This window comes from Echiichthys vipera, assembly GCF_963691815.1.
Source record: "Echiichthys vipera genome assembly, chromosome: X".
Lineage (NCBI taxonomy): Eukaryota > Metazoa > Chordata > Actinopteri > Perciformes > Trachinidae > Echiichthys > Echiichthys vipera.
The window spans coordinates 27,135,344-27,152,269 of NC_139825.1; the positions used below are offsets into that span (position 1 = coordinate 27,135,344).

The 16,926-nt window shown below is 38.9% G+C and overlaps 2 protein-coding genes across 2 annotated transcripts; both read right to left on the minus strand.

The window, feature by feature from the left end:
- Nucleotides 1-1,307: 1,307 nt before the first annotated feature.
- On the minus strand, nucleotides 1,308-7,575 carry irf6 (interferon regulatory factor 6). The gene is made up of 8 exons (XM_083939846.1): nucleotides 7,361-7,575; nucleotides 6,846-7,020; nucleotides 6,267-6,462; nucleotides 6,073-6,171; nucleotides 5,695-5,958; nucleotides 3,979-4,371; nucleotides 3,736-3,854; nucleotides 1,308-3,004 (listed from the first exon to the last, which is right to left on the minus strand). The coding sequence occupies exons 2-8, from the start codon at nucleotides 7,017-7,019 to the stop codon at nucleotides 2,774-2,776; spliced, it is 1,476 nt and encodes a 491-aa protein (XP_083795972.1). The 5' UTR covers nucleotide 7,020; nucleotides 7,361-7,575; the 3' UTR covers nucleotides 1,308-2,773.
- Nucleotides 7,576-9,203: 1,628 nt separating this feature from the next.
- guca1ab.2 (guanylate cyclase activator 1Ab.2) lies at nucleotides 9,204-13,176 on the minus strand (the record flags this gene model as incomplete). The annotated part of the gene is made up of 5 exons (XM_083939581.1): nucleotides 9,204-9,284; nucleotides 10,572-10,690; nucleotides 11,645-11,735; nucleotides 11,974-12,123; nucleotides 12,979-13,176. 5 exons carry the CDS (start codon nucleotides 13,174-13,176, stop codon nucleotides 9,204-9,206), a joined length of 639 nt encoding a protein of 212 aa, XP_083795707.1.
- Nucleotides 13,177-16,926: the final 3,750 nt, after the last annotated feature.

The window sequence follows — 16,926 nt, forward strand, 5'->3', positions numbered from 1 at the left end:
TACAACATGTCAGATACATGTTACGGTGGCTTAAAAATAGATCTACAAAAAGAACAGATAAAAAAGACGTCCCTGTTGTGGGACTAATAAAAGATTATCTTATCTTGAAGAGTAGTTTAACTATGACTTACTTATATTTAGGGAGTGTCCTTTCTTTTTCACTCCCATTTATTGTGCTTTAGTGGTGGAAGAAAATCTACATCTTTATTATAAACATCCAGTTTTAAATGTTTTAAGTCTTTCCTAATGCCCCTATATATAATATATATACATATATATATATATATATATACTGTACAGGGCCAAACGAAACAGCAGTTAGGGAAGATAAACTAGAGAATGCCATCAGTGTCGTCAGGTTGCACTTCATATCTGTCTTCTTGGCAGACTGGCTCCACTGTAAAATCACCAGCCCTCAGTTTTTATGTCACATCACTACACATTAACCAGAACACATTCCTTAGTGAGGTAATGAACACTCGGTAAACAACATGACCATATTCATCAGCTCCAAAGGATCTACTGTGTGTGTGAAAATGATATAAAATACAAAACTATTCATCATCCGGTTTTAATGTGATGTGATGATAAGCGCCTGTTTTAATCATCTATTCAGAAAACCAGCAGAACCAGCTGCTAAATAAATTATTAATCATTCATCATTCATCATTCAAATCACATCAATATGCCTGTTTATCAGTTGTGGAAAGTATTAAATATATCAAGGACTGTAGTTACTGTAGTTACCTAATTACAATTTTGATGTAGCTGTAGTTTGGCTATTTCATCTGTATGTTACTTAATATTTCTACCGATTTCACTGTTTCAGTGAAAATTATTGTCCTTTTAAGTCACTAAATTTGCAGATTATCTGAATGAGATATAGATATGAAGATATGTGGCATTACACATTAAACAGAACTACCAAACAGTGTGAAAAATGGCTACGTTTTATTTTTAAGTTTCACCTGATACTGGCAGAGGGTGGACATCTCACCTCACATCCCATCTGTTCATTAATGTATTACTAAAAAACAAAACTGATGCTTTCTCAATACCTTCATACCGACTTACAAATATTACTGAAAATTATGGTTAAAAATGTGTCTCATGTAGCACACCTATTTTCATCACTTTATATAAACCATTTAACAGAAAATAAAAATAAATACAATAATGGCAGTTTTCCCCAATAACTTCCAAACACTGGACACATGTTAATGTGCGATTTTAATGTTTTCTTTTCTATATTTCATAAAAGCTTTATATGAATCATAAGTGTATACAAAGCATCAGTTTTTGGCGTGATAACAGGGAAATTCCTGTCATAGGTTGTTCCATTGTTGTGAAGTGGCGTGTCCGAAAGAAAGACTCAGGCCCAGCAATTGTTGGCTGTTGCTGTTCCCAAACCAAAATACCAATTCAAAGGCACAGATTTACATATGATTCAATTGAAATCATGATAAATAAGACCTATTTTAAGGCACACAGTTTGAGAACCAGTGAACTACAACCATTTAAGAACTATTCTATCCAGCCACTGACTTTAAACGGTAGAATTACAAATACCAGCAGCAACTGAGGATGTTTTATGTCATGCTGCATTAATCTAGAATTATATTCATTTCTAAGGTACTCACACACTTTTTTCTGTTTGCCTTGTCCCATTGACCCACCACACATACTGTATATTGGTCATATGATACATTTGGCATTCATCATCAGATGAACCCAACACTGAAACACATTTTCTGCAGTTAAACTAAACCTCTGGAGGTCAGCAATGCTGCATGAGCACATTCAGAGAGGACAGAGCTGCAGTTCACTTACAGGTCTGTCTGTCTGCAGGTTGACGATCAGCTGAAGCACAAAAGAAGAGACTCTTTTTGCCCAGAAACTAGTTTACTATATAATGTCTCATCATTAAAGTAATTCATGGATTCCAATGTTATTTTGGCATTTTTTATTGATAAAATCACAGGATGAATTCAACTAAACTTGAAACATAATTCAGCACCCCAAAAGTGCAGTGGCATCCATATTTAAACAGATCCATGTAGCTGAATATCGTTTAGTTAAATGTCTGCCTGGATAAAATAAATGGTTTTAAAAATCAAAAAAGGTATGAATATAAAAATATCCTACGATATAGATGGAAAAATAAAACTCAGACAGCAGGCCAGGTGACCAAAAAACAGATACTTCTGGCAAATGACAAGACTTTCTGTCAAACATTTGTCAAAAAATGTAAAACACGATCTAAAACAGCTGCAAACTGAAGGACTATAGACATAAATGAATGGAGGAAGAAACTGTTCATATATTAATTCATATTTGCCTATTTTATCCACCGTATACAAATCCCATGCAAGATGTGTTGCTTTAAAACATTTTATGAGGTCAAAAGATAAAAAGGTATCCTGCACTGTAATCACTGACCCGTTTTGGTTAAATAAGGCACGGGGTAATATCTGTAACTCATTAACTACGTTAAATGTTCCATGTTCCCTTGCAGCAAGCAGGACTTTGGCCCATGCAGTCACCGCATCTGTCTACGGTTCCCGCAGAGTGATGCAGTCTCAAAGGCACTACTTCTATACACACAAAAGCCTCATCACAGCACATTACTAGAGAAAAGTGTAAGAATCGTACAGTATTGTGTGCACACTTCTAAATATGATTACGCATAAGTACTTCTTTGCTAACAGTATGTAACTCTCAGCAGCAGTGTGAAACATATGGTGATATATGTTAGTTCACAGTGTGAGCTGCTTCACTGTGCCTGCAGAGCCTGGACGATGTTCAGGCCTGAGCCGGGGGGCAGGGTCCAGCCGTCCTGGCCCTGGTGGGTCTGCAGCAGGCAGTAGAGCTGCTTTAAGTGGGTCACTATGTTGTCTTTGATATCTGGGATTGAGATCTGCAGGCGGACGCTGCCGCTGTCAAAGGATCTCGTGTTGTCTCCGGAGAACATCTCGCTGATCATACGAGCCACCACTGGAATGATCTGCAGGACAAAGGAGCAGCATGAGTCACACGACCTGAGACTGAATGTTGTTCCTCAGCATGAGAAGAGAAATATGAGAGTTGTGCGAAAAAAAGCTGAAGTTTGTAACTTTCTATGAAAAAAAATGTTTTTTTTCTCCATATTTGTTGAAACTGTCACTATATCCTGACAACGATCTGTGAAAGAGCCATGTAGCCTAACCTCCACCTTCTGCTCCTAATGGCATCTGCAAAATTTCACCGCAAACAACATACATAACCAATCAGAGCGGAGAGTCTCTGATGCAGTGTAATTAACTTCTTATGACCTCCAATCTGTGAAACTAGGCATCGCTGATCAAATATGAATAAATCTGTTTCTCGCATTAAAGTGTTTTCAGAAACATATATTAGCGTAAAAATGAGAAGGTTTGTCTAGATGGTCAGCTGGTGGGCGGTGCTTGGTTTTGGCTCGACTAGATCAAAAACATTCTCATTTAACAGCTAACGGTACACTAAACTAACTATGTTTCTGAAAACACTTTATGCAAGAAATATGCAGTATCATCCGTCTCATTGTGCTAAGTTACTGGCGTGAGCTTTAAATAATACAAGAAAAATAACTTTCATTCAACTGCTGTACAGAACAGAGATGCACAGGTGAGAAGTGAGAGTTAATTACTGGCCTGTTTTGCACCGTGATAACCACTCATTACATTTTTCCTTTTATTTTTTACAAACAACATTCCTCACCTGAACCATGATAAGTTTCCTCTCTCTGGGCCTGCCATCAGGCCACTCCTCTCCAAAACACAGGTTGATTTCGAAGTGAGGAGGCGTTGGTGTCTGACCGCGCTGGTGGGCTATCACTCCTGCACACCATACAGATAGATTTATTAGATTTCCTTTTGTGAGACTGTTACATTTATAAAAATCTACACACTGCTCCAGTTGTTTTCCTAATTGTCCACATTTAAAAGTGAGAATTCTACTTACCACTGAGAAAAGACTCCAGGCAAAAGAGTTTGATCTTCCTCTGGCGCTCTATCAGATTTGGAGCAGCTTGATTTGGAGCACAGGGACCGGACCAGTACACTTTACACTGGCAGAGGCGCACTGCGTAGATATCGTGTCCGCTGACCTCAAGAATTAGGCCTCTGTCCATCACATCCAGCAGGCGGTTAGTGAAAACCCTTTGCTTGTCGTTGGTAATGTGCTCTGTGGTCGGAAAACGTAGCTGTTCCAGGTTCACCGGCCCGAACAGCTCCTCCTGGTTGACCATGGGCCCGAGGTCTCCGTAGAACAGCCTGCAGCCCTGCGGGTTACTGACGTTCGCTGTGGGACACATCTCCTTCCCTCTGTACTGGAACTGCACCTCCAGGTCTGTCACTGGGTCAGAGACAAATGTAGGCACTTGTTAAAACCCTGTTTGACAATTCAACAATCAAATACATAAAATCTCTCCGACTGTATGTGAGTCAGAGCACGTGAGCAGAGTGAAGCGGTGAGAATTTCCACTCCTTGTTCACAGAGCTGTTCTTTCCCCTCCCTCTCTCAAAGACGCTCAAACTGCTCGCGCCAAAAAGAGAAATCAGATGTATTAGGTGAACGTGCCAATGCATGGAGCTCCTGGCCCACCAAATAACAAAACATCTTGCCATGTAAAGAGGCTGAAGGTCCCCATTTCCTGTCTGTCCTATGTAATAAAGGCTTGAAAAACTAAAAAACATGCCGTCTTGCCGTCAACAAATGAATTGAACCGCCTAACAAGTATTGGCGGTGTGACTTATTCCTCTGTGACATAAACCACTATAATCGTCTAAAAACTATTACAAACAGGCTGGGGATCGTTCAAACGAATACAATAGCTGTACCTTTACTTTGATACCCCAACAACACTTTCTTTTTTTGATACCAATTTTATAAAATCCATTTATAAACACAAATAAACAAAAGTATTACAATCACCATCCTTATTACATATTGTTACAAATGTGTACCATGCTAATAGTTGAGATATACTGGTTATGAAATTTGGTAATGAATGTCTAGGTGATACTTGGGGTTGTGGACTAGTGTTGCAAAATTCTGGGATTTTGAGCCTGTGGACTACACAACGTGAAGTAAGTTTTGATGTTATTATGGTGTTAATATATTTTATGTATGGTATTAATGTCAATTTGGAATATTTCCAAAATTCCCCAGCTTAACTTCCCATGGAAAGTTTCCGGAAATTTTCCGCCCCCTTTGCAACCCTACTATGGGTGCAATTTGGTCGGTGCCTAAAGGTACCAGAGTTCGGTACCCATCCCTATAAACACATCATTAAACCACATTGTTTCACTAACTGACATGCTCCTTTATGTTAACATGTGCGCTGTGGATTACTTGGGAGTCAAACCCACATGCACTGTCCTGCTGCTATGAATACTCACCAAATCCCAGCTCAAAATAGTCATCAACAAAAGGGACTATTTACTCTTTTTAGGGTATTGTTTAATAAAAATACAATGCCCAGCTGTTGTGTTCAAACTACATGGATTGGGTTGAGCTAATAGTAGCTAGACCCAAAATAACAATGGGTATCCACACACATCAGCTGTTGCACTGAATCTATCTGACTGCTGCAGCCTGGGAAACAGCAAAGAACGAATTGGTGCTTTTTAGTCAACTGTCTCTTTACCGATGTGTGAGGAAGAAGTGCATACTTACTCGGGAGGGAACTGATCCATGTTTCCGGAGAGGCGAACAAGGCGTCGGGTAGAGAAGGGGTCTGCATCACATGCTCAGGCAGAGTAGCAGGGGGCATTTCACTCAGGGGTGATGGGTGCATCTCCACATCCACAGGCTCCTCTTTAGGCCAGATTTTAGGCTCCTCTTTGGGCCAGACCTCATTTGAAGGGGGACAACTGGGAGGTTGCATAGAGGACTCTGAGCTCATAGGAGACCACATAATGAGAGGAGAGGGGCTGGTGCCTAAATGAGGAAAGAGAAGAATGAATTAGTTGTTAAAAGCAGCCAAACTGTATCAGTTTGCTTTGTGATTGAAACAGAAAATAAATGTCAAATGCATGAGGAGAAATCATTCACCATTGGATGGGTACGGAGGGAGAGACTCGGGTGTATCTGGAATATCTTCCTCACCACCATCTTCCTCATGAGGAGTCCAGGAACCAGCGTCTGAGGATCCTGCGGGGGAGATTTTACAAAAATGAAGTGAAATGAAGACCAAAAAATGTAATTGATTGAATAAAGTCTGTCAAATTTCACCAGCTCTTATTCACCTTGGTTGCTGAGGGGCTGCGGGATGTCGCAGACATCATATATCTTCAGAGGATTCATGGGGACCTCTTTGGTGCCGTCATAGACCAGGTTGAATTCTCTGCTTTTGTTCAGGGCGCACCTGAGCTGAGCTTTCCACTTTGCAGGATCGGGTTCATCGACTCCCTCTTGAAACTTCCCAGTCTCCACAGCCCACGCCTGGAGGAACATTTTACACAACAAGAGGTATCAATATTACAGCCCTGTTTAACATGCATACACTCAGAAGCAGGTGTCCCAGCATCACTGTCTTACATCCTTAATTGCAGCAACACAAATACAGACCTGATGCTGGTCCATTAGGCCCCATAACCCCCCCATTACATGCTAGGCCTTATGTAACAGGGTTGCAAAACCAGATGTTTGTCTATTGAAATGAACCAGTACACGCTGCTTAAACATGTAATGTAAATATTACAGACTGTACACATTAATCCACAGCATTCAAATCATTCTGAATGTCTTCTACCATAAATAAACCAACTTTTAACTGAACTTTTTTGTCGTCACCATGCCATATGTTTATATTTACGATCGTTTACCTTAAAGATAGTGTCCTCGTCCTCGTGCTGGGGTGTGTGTCGTGTGGCATGTTTCCATGGGATCCTGAAGCGCATGGCCTCACGGTCAATCCACGCGAGACCCGGGTATCGCCCGCTGTCCACCTGAGAGACCAGCCAGGGTTTCAGACGGACGCGCCGAGGGGTGACCGACATCCTGACCGACAAGACAGCACAGAAACCGGTCAGTCCACACAGCCTGAGAGCTTCAGTGCTGAGCAACAAACAATGATGCAGCAGGTAGTGTTCACAGAAATCCTGCACGTCCGGATTTTCCAAACTTTTTTTTTTGAAGTGACACACTTTGACAGGCAGAGTGGCCTTTAACTTTTGTTTATTTCAATTTAAAAACGTATTTGTCATATTACTGCTTGCAGGTTAGACCTCATATGGCAGAACAGCATATCTTTCAAAGTGACAAATAAAGAAGAATTAATCCAAAACTCAAATAAATAAGGCGACCAAACCCGACAGCCGACTAAAGAAGCCTCACATACCTGGCGGATCAGGAAGTAGGAGAGGTCTGTTCTCGACGGCCGTAAACAGCAGCTGGAGATTAAACCGCGTCTCCTCCTGGATCCCAAAACTCCCACAGATTCCCTTGAAGAAAATCAAAGGCTCGCTGATAATCTGTTGGACGATTCTCGCCCACCACAACAAGTTATTCTCCAGGGACTCTGACGAGCTGATGTTGTTCACTCGGGCTCGGCCCCTCCCCTCTCCTCACCGAAACTCAGGTACGCGCGTGACGTCACACCGGGGACACACCTTTTCTGAGACAAACTCAACTCATGACATCCATGAGTCCGAGATATTTCATTTGTTTTGTATTTATTTAATTTGTATTTTATTTTATTTTTATTTATTTATTTTGTATTTTATTTTATTTTATTTTATTTTATTTTATTTTATTTTATTTTATTTTATTTTATTTTATTTTATTTTATTTTATTTTATTTTATTTTATTAACCCCTGTATGGTCTTCACTTTTGTGACCCACTGGTAAATTGCCATTTACATTTTACATTAACATTTATTGTCTGTATCTCAATTTCAAACAATACAATAACATATATGTTTAATAATTATAAGAAGTCTCTACTAGAATACCATTAATAATAGAAGTGTGATTTGTTTTTTGCGGTAAAGGTGGAGGTGGACACATGGCAGAGGGTAAAGAGTGAGAGCAAACAGCTTCTCTGTGCTTAGAATATGATAATATAATAATATAACATTATCTTTATATGTGTGTGTGTGTTTCTATGTGTCTGTGTATGCAGGTCAAACTGACCCAAAGACCATATGTAGCATGTAAACGTGTGGAATAGTAAAGTGTGTGCTCAGTTATTATTTTTGTTGTTACATGTTGATAACAGAAAATAAGCTAAGGCACTTTTGAGTTTAAGGCAGAAAAAATGAGACGTACCATTCTGAAAAAGGAAAGGTCAGTTTGACCTGAACACCACACAAGAGTTAATGTTATTTAATAGTAACTGAAACAAAGCAACAAAAAAAACCCCTATCCATCAAATAAACAGTAACATACAACAAACTCAGATTCTTATGAACAATATAATCAATATTATAGGCTATTTGTCTGTCTCCTATTTATTTAATAAAAAACATTTATAGCACGCTATAGATCGGCTTGTTTGAATCTAACGCGCTTAAAAACTCTGTTTTGTATCCTCATTGTTGAATTAACTTATTAGTAGTTCACGTACTAAATTAAATGTAATGTAATGTAATGTAATGGCTGTCAAATACACAGAGAAACATGGGAATTATATTTTATAATTACATTACTGAATCACCCTTTAAATGCTTCAATTTAGGGATTTTAGGACCTTCTTTTTGTTCAGATTTTATCCACTGATGTTTGTCCATGCACATATAATTATATTTTTTATTTATTTAATGTATTATTCGCTTTGAATAATGTGCGGATACATAAGGGTTTACTCGGGGTTTAACTGAGGCTTTAAGTGAGTGACGTCTAGACTGCATATCCATAAATTGGCCTTCATCCAAAAACCACACTGTACATCAGCAGACATGTGACTCAGCAGGTCGAGTAGGAGTTTCCACAGAAAATAACAACTCATAGAAGTTGCACAAGTGGACGGTTGATGATGATCCTGACACTAAAAAGACCCAAAACAGCCCGACAAAAGCAGGCCACTCCCTGAAACTATTCGTGGCTTTGAGAGCGTGTGTCCGTCATCCAGCTGCGCAAATTTGCCTTTTGGTTTCCTGGTTTCGGCATAATATCCATAATGAGCCTGTAACCATGTGCGTGTTTGTGATGCTAATTATTCGCATTCTGGGACTATGGTTGTCTAGTGGATGGGTGTGTTGGGATGTTTTGGGTCCAGAGAGTCGCAGTCCAGCTGTAGCATCACAAAGGATGAAGGACCCTCCTGAGGTCCCAACATAAATTGGGACATAAAAAGGGGACTTTAAGGGGATCACCAGATGATTAAAATTAAAGAAAATATCCCTGTTACACACGATTAGGTCAACTAAAAACACTAAAAATGAAGGCGAAACTCCCAGACTGCCCATATTAATACCCTAGCCTGTGCTGATGGGTCCAGAGTGGATACAAGTGGTCATTAACCATTCATCCAAAAAAAACAACACTCCAACAATCCATGGCAAACACCAGGGACCGTCTTGTTTTTCAATATTTCTGACTGAACTAATTAAAGAATTCATGAAAAAACAGAACTGAATAAAATCATTAAGTTACATTAATGCTGGGAATGATACATTTACACACCTTAGGATACTTAACGCACTCTTTCTTTAACGTACATTCTGAAGCATCTGTCATTTGCCTTAGGAATATGCAATAATAAGTATTTTTTTGTCCTTTTTAAACATAATGCAGCAATATAAACTAATCTAATGTGTAACTTTAAGCTGTCTAATGTGGTGTAACTGAGTTTTTCAGGGTTGTAAAAAAAAGCTGCAACAGTTATTAGCTTGTTGTCTACAGTTACTTTTCTTTCAGTAAACATCTGGAAATGCACACAGGCTGTGAAATAAACTAACCACATTCAAAAAGATGAGTTGATTAAAGGAGAAATGCACATGATTTTTTATAAAGGTACTTTTATTGTTGATTCTAAAACTTACATCACAGCTACTGCAAATCTGTCTTATAGGGCTTTGTACCTAATCCATTCAAAGTATAAAAAAGATTTGCTTATAAAGGCTTCACAAAATTACCTACATCTCTTTAATGGCTCAGAAGAAGGTGTATCTCAGGTGGCTGTACAGTACACACTACGATTAACGGGGTTCTCAGTTTTATAAAGTTGAACATGTATTTAATACTGAACAGCATGCAATGGATAAAATAAATGGAAATAATGGCACTCAATGGACATCGGATAGAAATCATGCAGTGTGTCATTTCAGCTGCAGCCCAACAGAGGGCGCACTTGAACACTGATTTTCAAAGTCGTTTCCTTTCATTGAATGCAACTTTAATATTCGGGGTAGATCAAAAGTCTTTGTTGGCCAATGAACATGAGGAAAAAAACAAAACTGTACAACTGTGCTGTACTTTGACATTGATGTCCACATCCATTCGTCCTGATGATTTGAGGGTTATCCTGAACCCACATCCTCACCTATGGCACAGTTATACAAAAATGTGTATTTCAGGGTTCCTAAAGTTGGAGATATTAGAAACTTGCCCTCATCTCTCCTTGAATCTTTTCTACAATGTGTGTGAGGTCCAAACTCTCCGTTAGTGTCGCCAGCAGCATTTCATCATTCTGAACCCCCTCCATGAACTCTTCATAGGAAAGTTCACCTGGAAAACAAACACACACACACACACACACACACACACACACACACACACACACACACACACACACACACACACACACACACACACACACACACACACACACACACACACACACACACACACAAACTGAACTTAAATAATTAAATGTATAATTCTGATTATTAGAAGTGGGGTTGAATAAGGTACTTTTCCGTAGTTGGTGCGTTTCCCAAAGTAGATGGAAGTTTAGAGTTCTGACATGGAAGCTAAACTGCTGTGGATCGACGCAGGAGCTAAACATGTGTTAGCTACCTAAAAATCTAAATCAGTTTAAGTGCATTTGATATTTGGGAAAGTTTCACTGCTTTACCTCGTCGTGGACAGCCCTGTTTAAGTGTAGACAAGAGGAACTGAAGCTGTTCTTTGCTCTCGTCAAAGCCACCAGACTCCATTGACAAAAAGAGTAATTTTACCACTTACAGAACACAGGAGTTGAAGGTCCACCGCTTCCGCGATAGGTTAGTTTGTGTTCTCGTGTGTGTTAAAGGGTTAGGAACTTATAAAACTAAACAAACAAACTAAACGATCTAGGCAGTGGTAAACCACCAACTCCTGCGCTCTCTTACATTAGTGTTTTTGTCAATGGAGTTTGGTGTCTCTGAACAGAGCATAGATAACGCCTTCACTTCCCCCAACGTAAACTCCAACTGGGCTGTCTGACTGCGAGCAAAAGTGGAAAATATTTGTAATATAGCGTACACGCAAACTGATATGGATTTTTTTTAAGGTGACTTAAATATATGTTAGCTGATGCCCCCATCCATAACAGTAGATTGACGTCCCTGAACTGGGGGTGTGCAGACTGCCATCTACTGTAGGTAATACACTGGCTATGGACAAGTACCCCATAGAACCGCACCTCAATAAATCAGAGCTATCCCTTCAATGCCTGAAGATTTCACCCTTGGATCTCACCATCTCCATTGATGTCAATCTTGTCAAACACCATATTGGCAAAGTCCTCTGCTGTTATTTCACTGGGAATTCCATTGATTGCACGGATTGACTAAGCATGACACAAAGAAAGATCATGTTAAATAAATACATTTCTTTGACCAGCAGATGTCAGCTAAGTGTCAGCTATGTGCCTCTGAAACTTGTAGGCTATTACACACAGTGTCCCACGCTCCTCTAAGCCTGAGGTGGGATTTTTGTGTCACGTGAGTGGTGGAGTAGGTTGTTTCAGGACAGTAATCTTTAGGTCTGTCATTAAACCATGCCTGAACATTAAGGCTTCTGCTCACCTTGATTATCTGAAGCAGCTCCTCGCGGTCGATACAGCCGCTCCCATCTATATCGTACAGTTTGAAGTACCAGCGGAGCTTCTGCTGCACTCCCCCCTTTAGCACCAGGCTCAGGGCAGCTACATACTCCATGAAATCAATGAAGCCATCCTACAAAAGAAAAGGACACAATAAACCATGGCATTAGCAGAGCAGTATGGTATTCAAGGTATACTCCTGCCACATTAAAATCTGCCTAAAAAACTTAGTGGAGTTAAGGCCTGTTGACCACCCAGTTTAGAATTGATTTAAATGTAGTACTTTGCTATTATGATCTAGACCCAACAAAATGATCTAATAATAAAGCCATAACTACTGAAACTCCATATGATAGTGAAACATTCATTCCCAAGCAGTGAGCTTCCACCTGCTGGTACACACATGTTAAAGGTTGTAGGTCATTGGGGTAAGCGGTGTCTGTGGGATAAGCCCGCCCACTAATAGAAACAGTCCCTCACAATCAGATTTCTATTAGCAGAAATAAGCTCATTAAAACACAGGCAGACATGGACAGAAAGCACATTCACTGTTATTAAAAGGTGACATAAACTTTAACCAGTTTCTTTGCTCACACAGTTTGCCACAGAATATATATATATATATACATTACATATCTGTAATTGGAGGAAATAAAGTTCATACAAACAAATAATCAAACACGTTTGTTTGTGGGTTCTCTGATGATGATCATTATAACTCGTATTTTTGGAAATGGTAGAATTGGATCAGTATTAACAGTATATTTTGATTATGATTATTCATATTCGCAGCATTCTTAGAAGATATCTACTTGCAAATAGATAACTTAATGTGAACTAAACCCTCTCCATCTTCAAAGGACACAAAACATTTCACTGCTATTCAGTAAAGTTGAAAAGCAGCTACAGAGTACACATAGATTCACGTTTACTGATATAAAAATGCAATTAATATACTACTATGCCAGAAGATTATAAATTATCTTACATCATTCATATCAAACGTTGTAAACATAGTCATAATGTAGGCATTTGACGTATCCGACAGGTTCCTCAGGCCAAAGAACTGCTTGAATTCGTAAAAGGTGAGAAGTCCAGACGGGCACTCAGTCATGAATTTTCTGTACCACTGATGGCTCTCACAAGCTTGTAGTTCCTCCACAGTTGTCCCAGTGCAGTTTCCCATGTCTGTTCTTCAAAATATAGACGTAAAAAATCCTGTAAGAACCATAACCGGAGTTTGGTGAATGAAAACAGTGTGCAGATTGAAAACAAGCTGCAGGATTCAGCATGTGTGGTGGCCAATCATCTCTCTGTCTGAGGGCTCAGAAGTTGTAATCCTGTTTGCCAGCAAAGACTTAACTAATGAAAGAGACCAAGGGCCAGAAATAAATCCTAGGGTACAAGATGACACACCCCATAATTTTAGATTTCTGACTCTTTTTATGATTTTTTGTTTATGAATTATAGACGTTACTGTGCTTAGTTAGTAAAATAATCATCCCTCAAGCACTTATTTGTGAGTAGCCAGCGGTAAGCCTACAAGAAGCACATGTTTGCTGTTTATGTTATATGATAGCATTTGCTAATTAGCACTAGACAGTAGGAAAATATCGTTAGTTTTACTATTTGACCAGATGGTGGCACTCAATGAAAAGCAAGGGAAACCGGTTGTTACAAATCATCCTCTGTGGACCAATAGTTCCTTAATAAAGAAATATAAGAAGGGGTATTTTCCCTGGGAATGAGAATGGGCTGGGACAATTAAATGGGTACTCCTTGTTTTTGTATTTGAATTAGGCTTTGGTAAGTGAGTATTGTACCAATTAGTTTGTGCTAGTTTACCTAGGACTTTTGCCTTTGAAGAATTTTAATACCAAGATTACCTCTCTGACTTCTACTGGTGCAATTCTTTGGGAGTATCACACAAGGTATTTTGTTCTGTTGTTACTTTCGGTCAGTTTGTGGAGTTTGTTTTAGGTGGATGCATGTAATTGGTGACTATGGCTACATTAGAGTTTGAGGATCTTATTCTGTCTTTATCCTTTTCACCATCATCATCTTCCCTTTTGGTTTGGTTTTCCCCTTTGTTTTCGGACCAAAGAGGGTTCTGCTGCTGCACAATTACATATAATACATTCAGTAGTTGATGAGATATTTCATTCTGGACCAAACTGGTGGACAGGCCAACAAACCAGCACCGCCATCCACAAAAAAGACATTTTCTATAAGACTGAATTATATGAAATAAAAAAATATGTGAATGTTTACCTGCTTCTTCACTGGGTTGTGGTCTTTAATGTTAATGTACTGTCTGACAGGTGAATTAGGGTCCACAGATTTGGTTTAATGCAAAATCCAAAGGGCCTTAAAGTGTGAAAGTTGGGGCCGTTCCTCAAGTCAAATTTAGACAATCCAAGTTGAGTCACTTTATATTATATAACCCAATATCACGAATCACATTCAATCTGTCAATTGTGCCCCTCGCTTCAGATCAGTCAGCACTGTGTTACTTCTCTGTTACTGCAGACATTGACATGAACCCAACTGCACAGCGAGGGGGTCATCGACACCTATAGGGGAAAAGAAAAGTAAGCTTAAAGGTACATATGGGTACATAAACAGGAAGGCATTTTAAAATACTCAAATATTTATTTTCACAGTACACACATACAGTTTGTTTGGACTGTACGTTATTGCAGCTCTTTGAGGCAAACATTAGTTTAAACACTATTTAGCCATATTCATAAATCTCCTTTCCCTAAGACTTCTCTCTGAAGTGCTAAGTGAGCTCTTAGCTTACCCTAGTTTCCTCATTACTGGAGGAATGCCAGTCCCTGTGTCGCTCTCGACCCTCTTTAAAGCTCCTCCATCTGCTGTCACATGCACTGCAGGGGCGGCTGGTTTATTGGACTCGACCGGAACGTCAACAAGCCTGCATGTGTGAAGAGTTTGATGTTACAGCATCTCTCTGTCTCAAAAAGTTCATCTTTTGTCCCTGGGCAGATGTTACAGTCACCCAGATAAACATGCAGATCAATATGAGGGAATATTAAGTTTCTTAAAAACAATGTAAACAATACATTATCAGGTACTAACTGAAACATGCAACACAGAAGCATAGAGTACACAGAGCAACGTAAATGAGATATGCACACAGGATCACACAGACCTGTGAACAGTTTTCATTAGTGAAGAAATGCTGATAAAATTAAAGTTGGCTTCAGATGACAGATTTGGAAAGCTGAAACCAACTGTGGCCTCTTTCGCACACCTTCTTCTGAATTTATTTTTATTATTCTATTGAATTTATGAAATTGTTTCAGAGATTTAAAAAAAAAAAAGAATACAAAAGTAAACAAAATTAAATTAGTTTAACAAATAAGAAAGAAAAAACACCCTGTAACGACATATATACAATTTATTCCGTCTAAAAGGAGTAGGAAGACGTTTTCACTTGTTTCTTCCACAGAATAAATCTGGAATCAGTTTCATTTCCTTTCACAATCGATTTGATGATTTCAACATAGTGGAATGGAAAATATGTTATTTCGGTCTACATTTCCTTTTAAATTAGTGTCCGTTAACACATGATGCCTTTGTACATATTTTGGATTTTCATAATGCACCTGTATGATTTGTGGCTTACATTGGATCAAAGGAGGAAAGCAGAAAAAAGCTGCATATTGGTGCCTGTGTTAGCACTGGCTGCCATTAGGACTCACTGCCATGTTTCAATAAAACATGATAACTTTTTAATCATCTGTGTAAAGTGGCTTTATTAGTTTATATGCAATTAGATGACAAAAAGACTGCCATCATTATGCCTCTCCTCACTGAATGATCCGACAATTAATAACAGATTAAATCCCTGGATAATTTAACTAAATAAATGAACGGCCTAAAGCGGTCATGAAGCCCGTGTATGATCTCTTGGGCATATGAGCTTCACAGTGTGTTCAGCACTCAAGCAGGTAAAGCATTAAGTCTTTTGCCAGCACATTCTTCACATCTCAGCCTGCCCACCGAGGATGGAGGAACTGGATGGACTGGTCCGGTTTGTCTCCAACTGTCTGAGGTTTAAGTGCGACAGACAAAGGTGAGACCTGTGACTGTAGCCAGAGGGAGTAAAAAAGAACGACTGGCTCTTTGGACAGCTTTACATTTGATAAACCCACTACTATGTTATAAAAAGCACGACACTTCTCACTAATTGCAGATTATAAAAAATCAACTAATTGTGATTTACTTATGTTTAAATGTGAATATTTGTCTTCCACGTTTTTTGGGATAAACCTTTCATTGATATTTGTTGTTTTTACTTTAGACAGCTTACTGTCTTTTTCTTTCGCTTTCAACAGAAATCAGTGGCTCATTTTTACAGTATGTTGTTACGTATAGTTCCACTACATAAAATAGTGTATTTGTATATCAAGGCAGACCAAAGTACGTTTGGATATAATCAGATGATCATATTCTCTTCTTGGATATTTCACATGTAAGTGTGGCGTAAGGAGTTTTAAGTATAACATGTAAAGCTATAAAATCTAATGTTTAATCTACTGCATATACCTATATATGATATATTACATAATACATAAGTATACGTTGTCCACCACTTTGTGTAACCTCCTCAACAAAAGTCTTCATTTAGGTCAGATGTACAGTGGGTTAATGCTGCTGTATACTCACTGTCAGGGGTTAGCTCGCTTTGAGCTTTAGTTTCTTGATCTTCTTTGGCTTTAACATCATCTTTACACTTATCCTCCTTACAGGGGTCACATGGCTCACCATCCTTAGGCCCATAATGCCACAGTGTCCATACCTAAGTGATGACGTAGATTTATAATGAAGATTTAAAAAAGGGCCATCATAACAAAAACGTAATATTTCAACCTTAATAATGAAAAGTTGAGCAAACACCCAGTAACAAATA